This window comes from Procambarus clarkii, chromosome 26, assembly GCF_040958095.1.
Source record: "Procambarus clarkii isolate CNS0578487 chromosome 26, FALCON_Pclarkii_2.0, whole genome shotgun sequence".
In the NCBI taxonomy this organism is placed as follows: Eukaryota; Metazoa; Arthropoda; class Malacostraca; order Decapoda; family Cambaridae; genus Procambarus; species Procambarus clarkii.
This window is the reverse complement of record NC_091175.1, coordinates 15,941,878-15,963,168: the sequence shown is the minus strand read 5'-3', so window position 1 is coordinate 15,963,168 and position 21,291 is coordinate 15,941,878. Positions and strand designations below refer to the sequence as shown.

The window sequence follows — 21,291 nt, the reverse complement described above, 5'->3', positions numbered from 1 at the left end:
GTCCTGGCATGTCTGAACGTGCCCTAACGTGTCTGAACGTGTCCTGACATGTCTGAACGTACCCTAGCCTGTCTGAACGTGCCCTAACCTGTCTGAACGTGGCATGATGTTATACTACCAAATATACTCCCTAGAGTAGAGGAGGCATATTATCTTTAGCTCGCAAGTAATGTGGGCAAACCTTCATGTTAAATTTATTGCCCCAAATCAACGTGAGCTATTGTATCGCTATATTTATGAGACCCTTCCTACTAATGATAGGTTGTTGATGTTGGGCATTAAGGACAACAATAGGTGTGACCAATGTACTGAAATTGAGAATAATATGCATATAATTTTATTTCTGTAAGCAGAAAGTTGTTCTTGTAAACTGGATTAGAGACACTCTTAAAGCTTTATGTGGACCAAGTATTAGAGTGGAGTTAATGAGGTTTTTAATGTTTCATATTAACATAAAATGCAAGAAAATTAAGAATATAATAATTATGTTACATTCTGATTACATTTTTTGTGTGTGGATAGGCAGGCAGGAGGGTTACTCAGTAGACAAAATATTGAAGTTCTTGCGAGGCAGGATCAGGTATAACATTTGGGGTTTACGGCTCATGCTCGCTGATGATATGGATAATTTGTTTACTGAGAATTATATAAAACATATATATAAATGTAATAATTTCCCCTGTAAATTAATGTAAATATAATCTCTAATTTTTGTAAATCATTTAAAGAAAAATAAGTATAACATTCAGGGGTTTTAAAAATCATGTTCTGTGATAATGAAACACTTGTTCACTGAGAATTATAATGTAGTATAGTCTTGTAAACCTTATGTATATATGATTTATATTGTATTTTCTTAAATAAAGATAAAAAAAGTTTGATTGGCTTGCTTGTTGTGGAGAGCGTTGTGTTGTTCGGAGCAGTGCATTGTTGTGGGGTGTTGTGGAGAACAGTGAGGGGGTTGTGAAGAACATTGAGCGGTTGTGAAGTAATTGGTGGTAGTCATTCCACATTAAAAACAGAGCTTTCATATATATATATATATATATATATATATATATATATATATATATATATATATATATATATATATATATATATATATATATATATATATATGTCGTACCTAGTAGCCAGAACGCACTTCTCAGCCTACAATGCAAGGCCCGATTTGCCTAATAAGCCAAGTTTTCCTGAATTAATATATTTTCTCTATTTTTTTTCTTATGAAATGATAAAGCTACCCATTTCATTATGTATGAGGTCAATTTTTTTTTATTGGAGATAAAATTAACGTAGATATGTGACTGAACCTAACCAACCCTACCTAACCTAACCTAACCTATCTTTATAGGTTAGGTTTGGTTAGGTAGCCAAAAAAGTTAGGTTAGGTTAGGTTAGGTAGGTTAGGTAGTCGAAAAACAATTAATTCATGAAAACTTGGCTTATTAGGCAAATCGGGCCTTGCATAGTAGGCTGAGAAGTGCGTTCTGGCTACTAGGTACGACATATATATATATATATATATATATATATATATATATATATATATATATATATATATATATATATATATATATATATATATATATATATATATTAGTTCAGTCACTCCACCTGTGTGTTGGTGTTTGTTGTGGATTCCTAGGGGTGTTTGTGAACAAATACATGTTGGTGTATGTTAAAGCTGTTTGTGAGCGAGTGTTAAACTCGCATGTGCTGTAGGTTTGTATACACCAACGTTTGTGTGTGTGAAGCATAAATGCGGACATGTGTTTGAAACGTATGTATGTATGTATGTATGTATGTATGTATGTATGTATGTATGTATGTATGTATGTATGTATGTATGTATGTATCTATGTATGTATGTATATATGTATCTATGAACTAAATACATACGGGCATTTATGTACAAAATACATTCGGGCGTTTATGTACATAATACATACGGGCGTGTATGTCCATAATACACACAGGTATGTATGCACAGAATACAAGCGAGTGCGTATGTAATCAATAAATATAGGCACTAGAAAAAAAAAGATTATAGAGTACCTTTTTGACCCGGCCAGATCGGATTTAAAAATGCCCTTGTTAAAATTCTCTGCTCAGCACCTAACCATCGAATTTCAATGTCAACCCGCGCACTAGAATATCCAATAATAAGGGCTATTATGGCTTATTCCTTACAAAATTGTCCAGGAAAAATATTTAATTCGTCCAGAAGAGACGAGTACTTGACTACTCTTTGTTTATATCTGTTTTAAAATTTATAAACAGAACATTGAATTTTGGTTTATCCTTTTCTTGTTTGCCAGGGATACATTCGTACAAAATTTGCGTACACCAAGAACCTCAAGATCTCCAAGAACCGCAAGGTCTCCAAGAAACACAAGATCTCCAAGAACCACAAGATCCTCAAGAACCACAAGATCTCCAAGAACCACAAGATCCTCAAGAACCACAAGATCTCCAAGAATCACAAGATCTCCAAGAACCACAAAGTCTCCAAGAACCACAAGATCCTCAAGAACCACAAAATCTCCAAGAACCGCAAGGTCTCCAAGAACCACAAGGTCTCAAGAACCACAAGATCTCCAAGAACCACAAGATCCTCAAGAACCACAAGATCCTCAAGAACCACAAGATCTCCAAGAACCACAAGGTCTCCTAGAACCACAAGATCTCCAAGAACCACAAGATCTCCAAGAACCACAAGATCCTCAAGAACCACAAGATCTCCAAGAACCACAAGATCTCCAAGAACCACAAGGTCTCCAAGAACCACAAGGTCTCAAGAACCACAAGATCTCCAAGAACCACAAGATCCTCAAGAACCACAAGATCTCCAAGAACCACAAGATCCTCAAGAACCACAAGATCTCCAAGAACCACAAGATCCTCAAGAACCACAAGATCTCCAAGAACCACAAGATCTCCAAGAACCACAAGATCTCCAAGAACCACAAGATCTCCAAGAACCACAAGATCTCCAAGAACCACAAGGTCTCCAAGAACCACAAGATCTCCAAGAACCACAAGATCCTCAAGAACCACAAGGTCTCCAAGAACCACAAAGTCTCCAAGAACCACAAGGTCTCCAAGAACCACAAGATCCTCAAGAACCACAAGATTTCCAAGAACCACAAGATCTCCAAGAACCACAAGGTCCCCAAGAACCCCAATAACCCCATATGTAAATATCTTAGCGGCACACATCTACACCTAGACAAGGATCAAGACGATGCTGGTCGTTGTTGCTTTGTTCTGTATGCAAATACCACTGAGTGTGTCGTCATTGTTGGGGATACATTACGTATTGTCAGCGTTTGTAATCAAGGGAAGTGACGATGGTAATGGAGATCAGGCACCAATTGTTGTTTATGGAGGTGTTGGTGTTAGTGGTTGTGGGTGTTGGTGGTTGGTATTAGTGGTAGGTGTTCAGGGTGGGTGCTGGTGGATAGTACTGTCCAGATCACCACCAACCAGAGAGACAGAACTGACTAGATCACCACCATTACCACCATCCCCAAACACATAGACACATCAGTAAATAGCACCCGTCCGGGAGGCCACATGTTCACGGAGTCAGGTCATGGGTCAATACTAACATTAATTGCAAATGCTTAATAGTAATCAACGCCACCATCCCCCCCCCCCCCCAATATAATGACCTGTTGTAGAACTGTAGCTCTTGTGCCAGTCTGTGTACAAGATTGCCTCGAGGGTATTGCCCTTTCAGGTACTCAGGTACGGCAAAAATGAGGATCTGAAACATAATACAGGGTACAAAACACAATCGAATCTGCCCATAGTAGGAAAACAGCATGTCAAGGATGTGGGAATAATGATGTCCGACGATCTAACGTTCAGGGAGCATAACCAAGCAAATATTGCGTCAGCCAGAAAAATGATCGGATGGATTACGAGAACTTTCAAATCCCATCACAATGGTTGTACTCTTCAAGTCACTTGTGTTGTCCCGTCTTGAATACTGTTCAGTACTCACTTCCCCCTTCAGAGCAGGAGAGATTGCTGAAATAGAGGGAATACAGAGAACATATACGCCACGCATAGACGAGATAAAACACCTAAATTATTAGGATCGTCTGAAAGCTCTCCAAATGAACTCTCTAGAAAGGAGACGAAAGAGACACCAAATAATATACACATGGAAAATACTGGAGGGCCAGGTCCCAAATCTGCACAGTAAGATAACAACGTACTGAAGTGAACGATATGGAAGAAAATGCAGGATTGAACCAGTGAAGAGCAGGGGTGCCATAGGCACAATCAGAGAACACTGTACAAACATCAGAGGTCCGCTGTTGTTCAACGTCCTCCCAGCGACTATAAGAAATATTGCCGGAACAACCGTGGATATCTTCAAGAGAAAACTGGACTATTTTCTAAGAGAAGTTCCGGATCAGCCGGACTGTGGTGGGTATGTGGGCCTGCGGGCCGCTCCAAGCAACATTCTAGTGGACCAAACTCACAAGTCGAGCCTGGCCTCGGGTCGGGCTTGGGGAGTAGAAGAACTCCCAGAACCCCATCAAGCAGGTATCAAGAAGGGTAGCTTATGTTTGGCTTGGTGTTGGGCTTAAAGTCTATTAACCTCTAGAGGGTTATTAAGGGTACCACAATAACATTACTGACCAACCAGCAAGTCTACTTTAGTCCTGCAAATAATTGAGGACTAAGGTGTACTCTCAGTGTGTATATATACACCGAGAAGCTGGGTATGCATCTCGGGGTATATATATATCTCCCTTGGTGGTATTTCAGGTCCCGGTTGTCACCACTAAATTGTTTTTGTGGATCAATAGGTACGAATTCAGAGATTATTCATATTGTGTTATATATAATTTCCTGGTTTATGTTATGGAGGAATTATTATTTCATTTTGTGCATATTCGAGTCCTTAATTATAAATATATATATATATATATATATATATATATATATATATATATATATATATATATATACATATATATATATATATATATATATATATATATATATATATATATATATATATATATATATATATATATTCCGTCTAGTAATATTTCAGTTCTACTGTAATGTCACGTTCAATATTTGTTAGAAATATGCGCATCAGAATATATATGAATCTAATATATCATGGGTGACATAATTGCCATGATTTGCGAGTTTTTTGATGCCATGTGGTAATTGTACCATCACTCACTACGCTAGTTTGTAGGTTGACTTTGTTGACATGCATCTGAGCTCCTGTGATCTGAAAATGTTGTTAGTCCCTTTGTTCGCCTGCGTCCCTGCTCCTGTAATCCGGATATGTTTGTACGTGCAAAATTATTATTATTATTATTATTACTATTATTATTATTATTGGAGCAGTGCTGGGGATTCGAACTTGCGACCTGGGTACTCCCAGCAGCGCGCCTAAACCCACTGGAACACAATACACTATACGTAATATAACCTGGGATCCTACTGAATTCACTTGGGATCTTGAAGCAATCGAAAAAGTGACGAAAATGTATAATATGCACGTATGCTAAAGTTGAGACCAGAACTGTATTTAGGGTAATGCTTTCTTTCTCTCTCTCTCTCTCTCTCTCTCTCTCTCTCTCTCTCTCTCTCTCTCTCTCTCTCTCTCTCTCTCTCTCTCTCTCTCTCTCTCTCTCTCTCTCTCTCTCTCTCTCTCTCCCTCTCCCTCTCTCTCTCTCTCTCTCTCTCTCTCTCTCTCTCTCTCTCTCTCTCTCTCTCTCTCTCTCTCTCTCTCTCTCTCTCTCTCTCTCTCTCTCTCTCTCTCGCTCTCTCCCCAATTATATATATAGAGAGAAAGCACTCAAAGTTATGAAGGAGTAGCGAGACAAAGATGACCCCAGTGGGACATCTGTAACGATTTGGTACATCCGCCAAAGGTCCAGCTACCTGAGTAACCCCTTTCGTTTGATGAATGCTGACTCGAAAGGAAGAGAGATTGGAGGTAAGGTGAGGCGAGAGACAGACATAAAGAGAAAGACGAAAAAACTGATTGCTAGCGAGTGGGAGAGAGACAAGAGAGACAAAAAAGAGAACGAGAAAGGTCACAGGGAGACCAATGGTGCAAGCCATACTGTGATAGAGTTAAAAAACACACGGCTGTCAAAAGTATTGAAATGTGTGGCGAGGCGTTAAGCAACTGCAGGCAATGAAAGAATTCAATTTTTTTTAGCGTATTGCTTGTGCGTGACATGGCGGCTGAAATATTGCTTCCGCATGTACGAGCTGAGTTCAGACGCTCCTGGAACTACTGTTTCAGAATCTTCACTAAGAGGCAGGAATGTAGAAAGCTTTCAGAAAAGTTCTGCTGGCTACATATTCTTCCCGACTTGACGCTAGGCTATGGGGACAGTGACTAACGACTTAGACATTCGGGAATTGACAGCCGACCTTGCACGGAGGGTGACCTTCATTCTACCGAAGGTCACATGACGTGAGATGTGGTGGTTGAAAGTAGCCAGGTATGTGAACCTGATCTCACATTCTAAACTCGAGTCATTTGCCTCCTGCTCTAAGGTTGCTTCTCTATCTACTTCTTTTGTTTTTGTTCTTAAGATCTTGGAAGTTGTGTGTCCCGTTTAAGTATGGCCCCCACGATACCCTCACTGCTACAAGTATTAGACTCTTTACGGTAGAATGGATCACAACTCTATTTTCCTCGACGCCTCCAACCTCAGTCTCTCAAGAACGTTTTATTGGTCTTTGATCTATTCTTCAGTATTTTTTCCAAGATTATGCTCTTTCAGTGTTGTTTTGCTTAACCTATTTTGAAAAAAAAATTCAGTGTAAACATAAACAAACTGACAACAAAAATATAAATGCTCTGAATATCAGTAATTCTTCGTGTCGTCTCAAGAACAATGAAATGTAAACATTTAATAATCAATTAAATCTGGGGATTACGATGTACAGGAAATAGGTCTCAATGGCTTGAACACGTAACTCAATCCAAACATTCAGTGAGAGTCATGATGTTGTGGTCCGTCCTGGATCATTATGAAGCCCACGACTTGATAAGCATCTAAGACAGATTTGATAAGTGGTCCGCGTCCACGACGGATCCAAAAATGTACACTCTAATTTCACTTCATATGTGTGTGGCTTAGGTTATTATAGATTATAATGGTAAAACGACGGCTTCAAATCCAACCACTTTGGTTAGTTGATAAGTGACAAGTATAATTCCTGCAGGTCGACCTATAATCCATGTTGGTCCAAGTTGCTTGGCACCGTTCCTTCACTCGGTCCTCATATTCCAGCTCATCATCCTTATATTCCAGCCCCTTGTCCTCATATCCCTTCCAAATGCTATATAATCATGGTGGCTTAGCAGTTTCTCCTTTAAGGCTTCCTCTTGGTTTCCATGTCAATTTTTCATAGCATTTCAGAACTCATCAACATGAGGTTGATATCTAAATGTTCTTTAGCCAAAGGAAATGACAAATTTAAAATATTTCTCCCACGCAGCCTAAGAAGCGAAACTAAGTTTGTGGAGAAAGTTTTTCAGTTAGACGGCCTCGTAACGAGCCAACTATTCCATCACCATTACGAGGACTCATTAGCCAGGGATCAGACGGCGGCCGCTCCGGACTGCATGAAGAGAAATCTTTGTAGTTTCTCAAACTATATCATCAATCAACTTGTCTACATTTGATTAAGTCGAAATTTCCTTCCAGACATAAGTATGAAGTCGAACATAATATTATATTTAGGCAATTTTGAGCAAATATTTTCAATTGCTGTCTATGATCAACTTAATCCGAGTAATAAGTACAAATTTGTACTTAATGTCTTATGGTAGATTTCTCTCTCTCGCCTCAACCCGATTCCCTTTCACTTGAACTGATCGATATAGCGACGTCTTCGCTTCTTCCAGAGTCGGTGTTCGAATCCCAATGGCCAAAGTGATTGGGCAACATATTCTCTCGCGTGTCCTCACACACCGGTGTCGTATCTCCCTATTCCATCCATATGCTGTATAGTCACACTAAATTAATGCTTTCTCCCCATAATTAAATTAATTAATAATTATTATTAATAATTAATAATTATTAATAATTAATAATTAATAATTATTAATAATTATTAATAATTAATAATTATTAATAATTAATAATTAATAATAAGTTTCCTCGTAACGAATCCCCTAATACGTTCTTTCCAGCCCCTAACCCAGCATTTTAGAGATTTTACATAGGTCTACCAAGCTTAGGTTAATCTAGCTAGAAAACATACGAAAAGCTTGGAAACGTGTAAATAAATCTTATTTTATTAAATTTTATAAATTTATATCCATGTCCAAAATGTACTTAAGTTATAGAAATACCTTATATTGTACACCTTAATATTCATAAGGACTGGTAGTGTAACTACCGCTACATTGTAATTACATTGTCAGCTCCCTAAAATGTGTTTAGGGTAATTGTATATGGGATTGCCAGTTGCCTCCGCTTGTTTTCACGATTTGACAAACGGCAGATTTGTAGTGGTTGAGCGACTTCTATATAAAAATAAAAGTGGTCCTTTTGTTTAAGCAGAATCATTCGAAACTGGACAACTCATCCAACCTATAAAATCAGATAAACGAGAATCTTCTGCCAAACATTCACAGACAAGCACTACTTCACTATCTCCTGGAATGTGAAGCAACCAAAGATCTTTGAAGAGCTTTAAGAGTCCCTGAATCTTGCAGTATATACCGTGAAGCCATCAACACTGCCACTCTTCTGGAAAGGAAAAGTGTCCAGCAGCTGGACATCCTCATTAATACTGTCAAGCACCTTTCTTCCCCGCGATAGCAGCCACATAGTAAGGACTGACGATTTAAATGCGAGCACATCACAGTATATCCTTTCACGACCAATGCTCACATTCACTCCCAAAAAATTTACTATTTACGGGCTATTCATGTAAGTGCCGCCTCTTGGGTGGCTTAATGTTAATCAATCAGTCAATCAATCAATCAGTCTGACAATGCTTCAATATTGTGATGTTTCAATTAAACTAAAGCACCTGAGTTTTCATGCTCAGGTCCACAGCATCAAATGCTTCACACTAGATTAAATAGTTAATTGATTGCAAGTGGTTTTGGTCGATGTTGCTGTCTGATGATTTGCTACATTTGCAAGTTAATATAATGAATATAAAGGTTATTGTTGTTATAAACACCATCATAACACTTCGGAACTCATAAACTGTTTAATAAATACAAATTCAGCCGCCATGACTTAAGAAAGATGTAGAGATTTCGTAAGTGGACACGTAAATTGTTGATGAATCCTGACCCGGGTCAGTGCATACAGCAGAGAACTTTAAAAGACTGAAACACCCTATGACACTAATTATTTGATCCTTCAGAAAAACATATATTTTACAGTACAAACTAACATAATCTTTGTCAATGTAAAGGTTAATGAAAGTGCTTTAAAATAAGGAGTTTGTGGAGATTCCACTGGCATTTAAGCAGTGGATTTTTGTTAGCAATATTTGTTCTATTGGAAACATGTTTATTGTAAATCCACCCAAAAGCTCTCCTCCTTCTGTGGCGTTATATTGGGTCTAATCAGTTAGACCCTCAATACCAAGTCTGCCATCATAGATACGGTGTCGGGATTGTTCAGTTTTCTAATGTTTCCTTCATTGGCCAATCATAGCAATTAAGTTTCTTTTAGAAATAAATTTAACTGAAAATCGCTGGGTTAAACTTATTAATTTCAATTTTAATCCTAATTTTGGTACATGTGCCATTGTCAGCACAGTAGGCCCACAAATGGTTCCCGGGCATGCTGTGAGATTTTTGCACAGAATTTCAATAACCTGATACCACTGTTCACCTAGTTGTACATGCAGCAGTTTCCACCTGTAAACGGATGTAAACAAAACAGCACACTCGTATCATAACGCGCTTGTCCCGTTTTAGAGAAAGTTTATTTAAGCATAGTTTGGGGCGAATGACTCGAGCTCCCATTTAAAGTTAATTAAACGATTGGAATCTTAATGAACAGCGCTTACTGATGGCGCTACCGGAACAAAAACAAAAGGAACCCCTTTTATATGCTTTTGGCGTTTCAGTTTTGGTTCAGATTAGGAAAAGCACAAGTGGAGTTTATTGATTTAACCTTTATACACCAAAAAAATTGTATTTTTTATTTTTCGAGGATTTGGGATAATAACCATCTCCCCAGATCCCACTTAATGCCCCCTCCACTTAATGCCTCTTCCACTTTCAACCCTTACCCTTTCTCTTCATTTACCCCCCCCCCTCCCCCCCACCCACTCCCTTCCCATTCTCAATTTATCCCCCATTTAATGCCTCTTACGCATTCTCCCTATATAAAGAGGTCGAGACTTAGTGCATTAGACGATCAACAGACTGAGCTGAAGTTCAGTCCTGCAAAAGGGAGGTAAAAATGAACTGCTTCAGTAATATAATTTTCAGTAAGTAGAATAGTTGAGACGAAGAGCTGGCTGAAGTCAACTCTATACTCAATTTGAAATGTAAATATGTTACGATAAAAGTGGGGGAATTGAGTCATTGTGTTGAACTAAGAAGGTAGTTAAAACGAGCCTGGAACCAATGATCAACACTGACAGGACATCTTTGCAAGTAAATCGAGGTGAGTGTGCACACTCACACACACACACAAACAAACACACACACACAAACAAACACACACACACAGCTGAGAGGCGAGCCGAAAGAGCAAAGCTCAACCCCCGCAAACACAACTAGGCGAATACACACACACACACACACACACACACACACACACACACACACACACACACACAGTTGAGAGGCGAGCCGAAAGAGCAAAGCTCAACCCCCGCAAACACAACTAGGTTAATACACACACACACACACACACACACACACACACACACACACACACACACACACACACACACACACACACACACACACACACACACACACGCACGCACACATACACACACACACACACAGATAACCACCAACAAAATTCTCAGGGGAATTGACAGGGTGGACAAAGACAAACTCTTCAGCACGGGTGGAACACGAACAAGGGGACACAGGTGGAAACTTAGCACCCAAATGAGCCACAGAAACGTTAGAAAGAATTTTTTCAATGTCAGAGTATTTAATAAATGGAATGCTCTAGGAAGTGATGTGGTGGAGGCTGACTCCATATACAGTTTCAAATCTAGATATGATAGAGCCCAGTAGGCTCAGAAACCTGTACACCAGTTGACTGACAGTTGAGAGGCGGGACCAAAGAGACAAAGCTCAACCCCCGCAAGCACAATTAGGTGAGTACACACACACACACAAAATACGAGATTATTAATTTAACTTACCTTTCTCTTCCAGGAGACCAAGTTGAGAGCGTTCATCCTTAAGCCCCTGACGGTAAAAACGTAATTTGATAGAGCGGAACAATCAAATACATTTATGAACAAAATGTTAATTTTTTCAAAGAGGGAAGAAGAGGCAGAGAGAGGGAAGGAAAGAGAGAGGGAATGGAAGGACTACAATGATGGAAGGGGGGAAGGATTGACATATGAAAAGAGGTAGGGTGAAGGAGAACACAATGCAGCCTTTAGCAATTTTTTTACGATATTGTTGTCCAGGGGAAAAAAATATCAATTTTCCTCTCTTCTCGTTCACTCTAAGGGGAAAACTACTTTCATCTGCCCGGAAAATTTTCAACCACTCTAAATGCTGAATATTTGTGTTATTAAAAGCCCCTAGAGTCTAGAGTCACCAAAGACCGGTCTCTCTAGAGTTTTCAAGAACATTTTATTTTTGCGAATTCAGTCGTTATTGCATTGTATTGCTTGTAATACTAACTATTTTATTCCAGTACCATTATTGCATTGTTTGCAACGTTTGCATTAATTTATACATTAATTAATCCATTAATTGATTGCATTACTGCACTAATTAATTAATAGAGTAATAGGAGGAACATAAGGGTCAGTTTTATCGGTAAACTTATCAGACGCTGACTCTTATTCCAGTGTTAGAGTGTTCTAGATCCTCGCCCTTGTCATAGTTCCAGGGACAGTAGCCCCACCGTTGACGTAGTCTTAGGGACAGTAGCGTCACCGTTGACGTAGTGTTAGGGACAGTAGCCCCACCGTTGACGTAGTCTTAGTGACAGTAGCCCCACCGTTGACGTAGTCTTAGGGACAGTAGCCCCACCGTTGACGTAGTCTTGGGGACAGTAGCCCCACCGTTGTCGTAGTCATAGGGACAGTAGCGTCACCGTTGACGTAGTCTTAGGGACAGTAGGCCCACCGTTGTTGAAGTCTTAGGGACAGTAGCCCCACCGTTGTTGAAGTCTTAGGGACAGTAGCCCCGCCGTTGACGTAGTCTTAGGGACAGTAGCCCCACCATTGACGAAGTCTTAGGGATAGTAGCCCCACCGTTGACGTAGTCTTAGTGACAGTAGCCTCACCGTTGTTGTAGTCTTAATAACAGTAGCGTCACCGTTGCTGTAGTCTTAGTGACAGTAGCTCCACCGTTGACGTAGTCTTAGTGACAGTAGCCCCACCGTTGACGTAGTCTTAGGGACTGTAGCCCCACCGTTGACGTAGTCTTAGGGACAGTAGCCCCACCGTTGTTGTAATCTTAGTGACAGTAGCCCCACCGTTGACGTAGTCTTAGTGACAGTAGCCCCACCGTTGACGTAGTCTTAGGGACAGTAGCCCCACCGTTGACGTAGTCTTAGGGACAGTAGCGTCACCGTTGCTGTAGTCTCGTGGCTGCTGAAAGTCGATCTTATTATAGTTGAGGATTGCTTCAGGCAATACGGAGGTGCGACGTGTTATGAAGAACCAGCCGTTCTTCGCCAGTGTTGATCTTTAATCAAGCAACGAGGGAGCCTGCAGATTGGTCTCTATGTCTGAGGATCTAACCGGACTTACGATGATTGGATATCTTATCTGTGGTATTTCGTTCATCCCTGATATCACAATCTGCAATACCGATTGCCGGGGCAACTTATTGGGTCGTTCGCTACGACGTTAATAAAGATTATCTAACAATCAATCAACAATTTTGGTGCTCGTTATGTTGTGTAAAATTTTATTAACGCATTAGTTAATTTTTTTTTGGGGGGGGGAGATATTCATAGGTTAATTTGCATGTGGAGGTTAGATGCTTAGGGGTAGCTTTACTAAAGTTTCCAAGGGGGAATGGTCTGAGGTCCGGGACGGACAAAGGCCGGGGTTGGTCCTATTTGTAGGGCATAATAGTGACCTTTTGATACATATATGTAAATCGAAATACCCGTTCGAGTTTGGAGGTCAAACGAGTATAATTAGGGAAGACGAGAGAGTAAAAAAAGGGAGAGGGAGGGGGAGAAAGTGGGGTGGAAAGGGAGAAAGCGGAGAGGGAAAATAGAGGAATGGGGCAGCCGGTCCTTGCGAATTTTTACGTCCAAACCCTCACCGTACAAAATATGATGTACTCCTAATCATTGCAGCTCTCAATCAACCACGTTCTCTATACGTGGGTCACTCAGGTTTGGTTAAGTTCGGGTGTTTTAGCACGCCATTTTTTCCCCGTTGTGGCAAGTCGAGAGGACGGAGTGAATGTGTGCATGGGGAAGAGGCAAACTACCCCCGGGCACCGCCGGGTTTCCCTCTAATATATATTTATATAGAAGTAATGACATTTTAGCACAAGTGGGTGACGTTGGACAGTCATTCAGACAGCATTATCCTGCGAGTAAAACATGAGACGGAATCAAAATGCTGCTCAAGTGAGGACGGGATGAAGATGCTGCTCAAGTGAGGACGGGATGAAGATGCTGCTCAAGTGAGGACGGGATGAAGATGCTGCTCAAGCGAGGACGGGATGAAGATGCTGCTCAAGTGAGGACGGGATGAAGATGCTGCTCAAGTGAGGACGGGATGAAGATGCTGCTCAAGTGAGGACGGGATGAAGATGCTGCTCAAGTGAGGACGGGATGAAGATGCTGCTCAAGTGAGGACGGATGAAGATGCTGCTCAAGTGAGGACGGGATGAAGATGCTGCTCAAGTGAGGACGGGATGAAGATGCTGCTCAAGTGAGGACGGGATGAAGATGCTGCTCAAGTGAGGACGGGATGAAGATGCTGCTCAAGTGAGGACAGGATGAAAATGATGCTCAAGTGAGGACGGGATGAAGATGCTGCTCAAGCGAGGTCGGGATCAAGATGCTGCTCAAGCGAGGATGGGATCAAGATGCTGCTCAAGTGCATATATTGCACCAAATATTCTGGGAAGAAGCTGTGTGCTCCTTCACGTTATCTCTAGTTGCTAGGGAAAAGCTTGAAAACAGGTCTGGACTAAGCTTAACAATAGACATAGGCAAAGTCTGACAACATCTAGAGACAAACGGATGGAATCAAGTTTGAGATCAAGGATAAAGCTTAACAGGTAAGGACTCTGCTTGACAACAAGAAAGTGCAAAGCTTAACAACGATTAACATACATGTTCGACAACACGTAGAGGTAAAGCTTGACTCCAGCTAAGAACAAATTTTGAAAACAGATAACAAGAAACACAGAATTGCAACTTCCGGTTGCAGTTCTTTTTACCATGTCGTAGCTCAGTCGATTAAGGCAGCGTCTGGGATCCTCTCGAACGTAGGTTCGAACCCTCGTCACGGCCCTTGTGGATTTGTTCAGATAACAAGAAAGCTTGGCAAGAGGCAGAGAGAAGCTTAAGCTGGCCTACAGACCAACACAAACACCGACGCCCATTACTATAGTTTCTTTAGCCATCATTATATCTAAAGACCCATTAGAAAACCAACTCAGCAGGATGTTAATTACCTCGGGCAAACGGTGTTGACAGAACCTATTTTATGTAATCGTGACTTCCAAGAGATAAGCATTTCTGGTTGGCCGGGTTAATTAACTCGTTTTGGTGGTCCTAATTAGACACGAGTCTCAACCATTTGTGCGTAATTCGCCCTAATTTGCATATACTCATTTGGTATACAGAGCTTTCGAACAATGCTCTTCCTTGGAGAGGGTTATCGCTGGAGCTGCTGTACATGGAAAAGCAGAGGTCCCATCTGAAGTTTTCCTCTTTAAAATGATCTTAGTGGTCTTGAGTGGAAATAAAGTCTTAGTGGTCTTAGTAGAAATAAAGTGGTCTTTATTTTAATTTTGTTAGTGATCTTAGGGTTCAACAGTTGTTGCTATTTTATGTATTTAGAAATAAAATTGTATAACTATTGATTAAACTCGAAGATATTATTGTGTATGTATGCACAATGCAAACATCTCTGCTCTGGTTGGTTCCTTGTTCGATTCTAGGGTAGGGAGGGACGACAACCCTTCCTCCAAACAAAGACCCAAAGTTCATTCCATCCACCCGCTAAACCCCCAGTTTATGAATAAAAAACGGTTTACACACGACTCACAACTGATAACGTTCGAACACTTCCGGAACAAGTACTTCGCTGACGAATTTTCTTTGAACCACAACGCTATAAATGCTTCACTCACGTACTACAAATACAAATAATTGCGAACAGAACCTAAACACCTAACCAATATCTAAATATGCACAATATACTAATAAATAATAATATTAATTTAAATATGAGAAAATTCCTTGCGAAATTTTGAATGAACAGCGTGTTAAAATTGATGAATGCGTCTTTGGGGTCGACTGCTGGATGGAATGGACTTGGTCTGAAGACGGGTTGCCCAGTTATCATTCTGTAACCGTGCAGAGAGCTGTATGGTGAATTGGTTCCTTGTTTACGAACACATAACAAAAGGGAAAGGAGGGAGCATGTGTAAATATGTATAAAGTGAACATAATAAACAAAGGTGTTGTCTAGTGTCAGGAATTTTGTCCATTTTTTGTGACTGCAACAAAAATCAAGGTTCAGATTGAACATACATAATATCAGCTAATATTAGACAAGTGTAACTGAACATTATACAAATAGTGAACATTATTCAAATATAAGTGAAGATTATACAAATATAAGTGAACATTATGCAAATATAAGTGAGCATTATACAAATATAAGTGAACATTATACAAATATAAGTGAACATTACACAAATATAAGTGAACATTATACAAATATAAGTGAACATTACATACCTAACGCACTCAAGCGCTCATGTCGACAAAGACTCTTAACATTATCTGTGGTCAGTATTAATACTTCATCTTACTATTTCACGTTGATTGTATGTTTAAAATCGATTGTATGTGATTGTATGTCAAGTTGATTGTATGTATATTGATTGCATGTTCTCCATACAGGTGCTGTGTGGAAAAGATAAGTGAGAGTGATAAGTTCAATAAGTATCTCTGGTGATTATTGAACATTTTATGTCGTGTTGAATGTCATTAGCAAATATATTTGTTTTTAGACATGCAAGGAGGGACATTGAGAGTTTAGTGTTGTCAAGGAGGGTAATGCCTTGGGAATACAGTGTTGTTAAGTTAAGCAGGGCGTTCTTGGAACAGAGTAGTTCAGTGCGATTCGGGGAGGTGACAAAACTGTTGGTCCTGCTAATAGGGCGGTTCAGTGTGTAGTAAGTCAATTGTATAATTATGTGGTGACGCTATAATGTACGTTTGTGATGACGCAATAACGTGCATGTCTAGTGACGCAATTATCCACAGAATAAGAGACGCAGTGATCTCATATTTGGTGACGCAATAATCTACATTTATTACGACGCAAAGCTATGAATACTGTTTTTACTGGAACATTAGCCAACATATGTGGTGACAAATCACATGCATGTTTCACATAATGTTTCTGCAGATGGCTGTGCTGAACCGACAAATTCGCGAACAAAAAAAGGATTATACAGGAAATAACACCATATCACACACAGAAATCACAATAGCGTGATGCATCAAATGAATTAAATCTCAAGGGCGCGTAATGAAGTAAGGGCGAAGAGGTAGAACAGCTTATTGACAGAGCCCGGGTGCATGGAGGAATTGTGTAAAAACCTGGTTTGTGTCTCGGAGAGGCTGCGGGATCCGTGTGAGGACAGATGAACTCCTGGTTGCAATTCTTTTACCATGTCGTGGCACAATCGATTAAGGCGCGTCTGGGATCCTCTCGGACGTAGGTTCGAACCCTCATCACGGTCCTTGTGGATTTGTTCAACACCATATCACAATTTCGCATTTCCACTCTCGTTGAATACAGCTCAAATTCCCTTCTAAGAAAGGCAAGTAGAACGTTATCAGTTGTCGATGTTATTTTAAACATTAGTCTGCAAAACATCTAACATTTTTTAAACAATTTTAGCATTTGGTCAGATAAACGAGTCAGTGGAAGTGAACGATGCAGAACAACCAGCTTGCCCAGACCTCTTAAATTTGGAGTCTGGCTCTATAAACGCTCGTTTTGTTTACATTTGTGGTGTCGTTTGTCTTCGTTATTTCCCGCTAAATGTCAGCTGTTGGCACACCCGTGTATTTTGGCGGGAAGGAGAGATCTCGGGAGGGAGAAACATTTACTACGTTCCGAACCTGTACTGACAATACAATTGTGACGTCCTGTTGACGTCACTCACCTTGAATAATCGGGCCTTGAATAGTAGGCCAAAAAGTGAGTTCTGGCTACTAGGTACGACATATATATATATATATATATATATATATATATATATATATATATATATATATATATATATATATATATATATATATATATATATATATATATATATATATTGGTTTCTGGGTGAGGTGACAGGACACAAGTCAAGGGGAAAAGACAGAACACGAACCAATGGGGTATATTACGTGTTTTATCTTCTTGCTTCTGTGCTGGTTCGGGGTCTTGAAGTGGGTAGAATGTAATTATGTGTTAATTGGCTGTTGATTGCTGGTTTTGACGTTTTGATGTGTAAGGCCTCGCTGTTATCGAGTCTCCTGTGGTCGTTGTATCTGTCGATAATTTCTGTGTTGCTTGTTAAGATTTCTCTGGTGATGGTCTGGTTGTGTGAGGAGATTATATGCTCCTTGATATATATATATATATATATATATATATATATATATATATATATATATATATATATATATATATATATATATATATATATATGTCGTACCTAGTAGCCAGAACTCACTTTTCAGCCTACAATGCAAGGCCCGATTTGCCTAATAAGCCAAGTTTTCATGAATTAATTGTTTTTCGAGTACCTAACCTACCTAACCTAACCTAACCTAACTTTTTCGGCTACCTAACCTAACCTAACCTATAAAGATAGGTTAGGTTAGGTTAGGTAGGGTTGGTTAGGTTCGGTCATATATCTACGTTAATTTTAACTCCAATAAAAAAAAATTGACCTCTTACATAATGAAATGGGTTGCTTTATCGTTTCATAAGAAAAAAATTAGAGAAAATATATTAATTCATGAAAACTTGGCTTATTAGGCAAATCGGGCCTTGCATTGTAGGCTGAAAAGTGAGTTCTGGCTACTAGGTACGACATATATATATATATATATATATATATATATATATATATATATATATATATATATATATATATATATATATATATATATACATATATATATATATATATATATATATATATATATATATATATATATGTTACGGTAAAATCTCTAGTAAGAGATTCGGCTCGCTCTATTATCACCTATTCTACTCATTGACTTCTATTTAATCAAGATCTGCAGCCAAGAACAACAACAACAACAACAACAACCACTTCCAGACGTCTAGACAATACCACCAGTCTACCTGCCCCCGCTGCCCGTCACCCCACCTCACACCTGGGTCGCTGGGTGACCACGCCCGCCGAAACAAGCAGGTTTAACAGCCAGTTAATAGTTAAAGAAATCACCAGCGCCATCTACCCGGCCGACATTCTGTATAAACAGAGCGTCCTTGCCCACCATGAGTTAGATTACTCCTGCGTGCTCAACTGAGTAGACCCGTTAACACATCTCGGTGTGGTAACAGATTTAGTCAGACTAGCTAACAGTATTCCGCACCATATATTATTTTGCACCTTAACGTAACGTAAATTTGATTATTCATCTTGTTTGTTTTGCACACTTTGTATTAGAGCCAAGCCTGGATATTTTTGTAATTTGTTTAATTTATTTTTTTGATCAAAGTAAAGTATTTTTAAATGTTTTTTCCCTCTGCTTTATCCTTCAGTTTATCTCACGGTGAAGACACCTTTGCAGTTTAACTTTTTTTGTAATAGATTGTGACTGGCATTACAGAGACTGCACGACCACCAACTTTTCCTGTCACAATATATATATATATATATATATATATATATATATATATATATATATATATATATATATATATATATATATATATATATATATATTGGTGTATACTTTTCTTTTATACATGTCTCATTGAATATGACAACATATTCCATATTTAATATTTTCTGATTTAGGACTTTTATCCCTCTTATTAATGCTCATGCATCAGGGTTCAGCTGGATGAGGAGTTCGAAATTTGAATTTATGCAGAAGAGCGAATCTATTAAAGGGAAGTGGCTGGCGATATCAAAGTTGTGGTTAGGTGGAATAAGATAGGAGAATCTCAAGCTAGAGACGGTTTGAGGGCGCAATTCTAAGAGGTATGGTAATTATAAAGAAAAAAAAACAGTATATAACTACATACCACTTGGATGAGATACGAGGGACAAGGAATCTGTATCTGCTGTAATTATAAGAATTACAGCACAGATATGGACAACGTGAATCGTATTTACAGCAAAAGACTCCAAGCAAACGTTCATAACGTAACCAAGACATTTTTTTAACGTTATCACAACGTAAAAATTCTAAACAAAAAAATTGCATTATGGTTTCGTTGCTTTTTTGCAGGTGTGAATGAATACAAAATATATATGGAAAGTGTGCCAGCATGTTTTTATTAAGGCACAAACACTCTGAAAGAGAGATTGTGTACAAAAATAAATTAAATCCCAAATATACTGAATTTTTTATTTGCAAATAATCAAAATGTCAGATTTTGCTAGCAGCTCCTGTCAAACATTTTGATTGTCGATACAAAATAAATAAAATATCGACAACTAGACCACATACTAAACGACTTCGTGTCCGACATCAACGACTTCGTAGCCTGACATCAGCGACTTCGTGGACTGACATCAATGACTTCGTGGCCAACATCAGCGACTTCGTGGACTGACATCAATGACTTCGTGTCCGACATCAACGACTTCGTAGCCTGACATCAGCGACTTCGTGGCCGACATCAGCGACTTAGAGGACTGACATCAATGACTTCGTGGCCAACATCAACGACTTCGTGACCAACATCAACGACTTCGTGGCCAACATCACCGACTTCGTGACCAACATCAACGACTTCGTGGCCAACATCAACGACTTCGTGACCAACATCAACGACTTCGTGGCTTGACAATGAACTTTTCATCAATATTCATTCACGTTCTGAACTTTCAGGAAAAACTTTATCAAAAATCTCTTCAAGATCAATTTTCTCCATATTGTGTAAATATTATATTTAACCAAGACCATTTACTTGGCATTTATTCGTCCACTTACGAAACCTGTACATCTTTCAACAATCATGGCGGCTTTGATTGCATTTATTAAACAGTTTATGAGCTCCGAATCTCTGCGAGATTGTTTATAACAATAATAACCTTTGATTGTCACGTTTCGAAGCTCGTAAATTATTTAAAAAATGTAAACAAAGCTGTCATGATTGAGGGAAGATGTAGAGGTTTCGTAAATGTATGAGTAAATGTTTGTTGAATCCGGGCCTAAATCCGCACAATTAGGATTAAAGGGAAGACCGTTTTTCGTAATAACCAGAAGGCTTTTGTTTATTTTCTAACATCCCTTAAAAAATTTTACACATTAGAAAATATGAATGAAACGTATTAAGATGAAACGTATTAGAAATACTATGATGCCAATTTTATCCAGCGTTAGACTGAGTAAGATTGTTTAGTCCTAATTCCGGCACTAATTTATTTAGGGACAACGCTAATTATATGTGTGATTAGTTATTAATAAGACTAATTACAGGTGGGATATAGGAGTGAAAATAGGAAGTGATGAAAGTACAAAAGGAAAGATAAGATATGCTTATAATGATGACCAATATGTACGAGAGGGGAGATGGGGAGACCTGCTGCATGGGTAACAGCTTCTCCTTCATATCAACCTACCCTGGCTTTGCGCCCTGGAGAGGCCACTCCAAAGCGCAACTCCATAGCCT

The 21,291-nt window shown here is 39.2% G+C and overlaps 1 protein-coding gene across 1 annotated transcript in view; it reads left to right on the top strand.

Moving 5' to 3' along the window:
- Positions 1-20,463, top strand: part of LOC123756639 (processed variable antigen-like) — a 25,896-nt gene extending 5,433 nt beyond the window's left edge. The window contains exons 2-3 of the mRNA XM_069331492.1: positions 2,322-3,330; positions 20,308-20,463. Of these exons, the coding sequence (XP_069187593.1) occupies positions 2,322-3,330; positions 20,308-20,463 (1,165 nt within the window). The remainder of the gene's footprint in view (positions 1-2,321; positions 3,331-20,307) is intronic.
- The last annotated feature ends 828 nt before the right edge of the window (positions 20,464-21,291 follow it).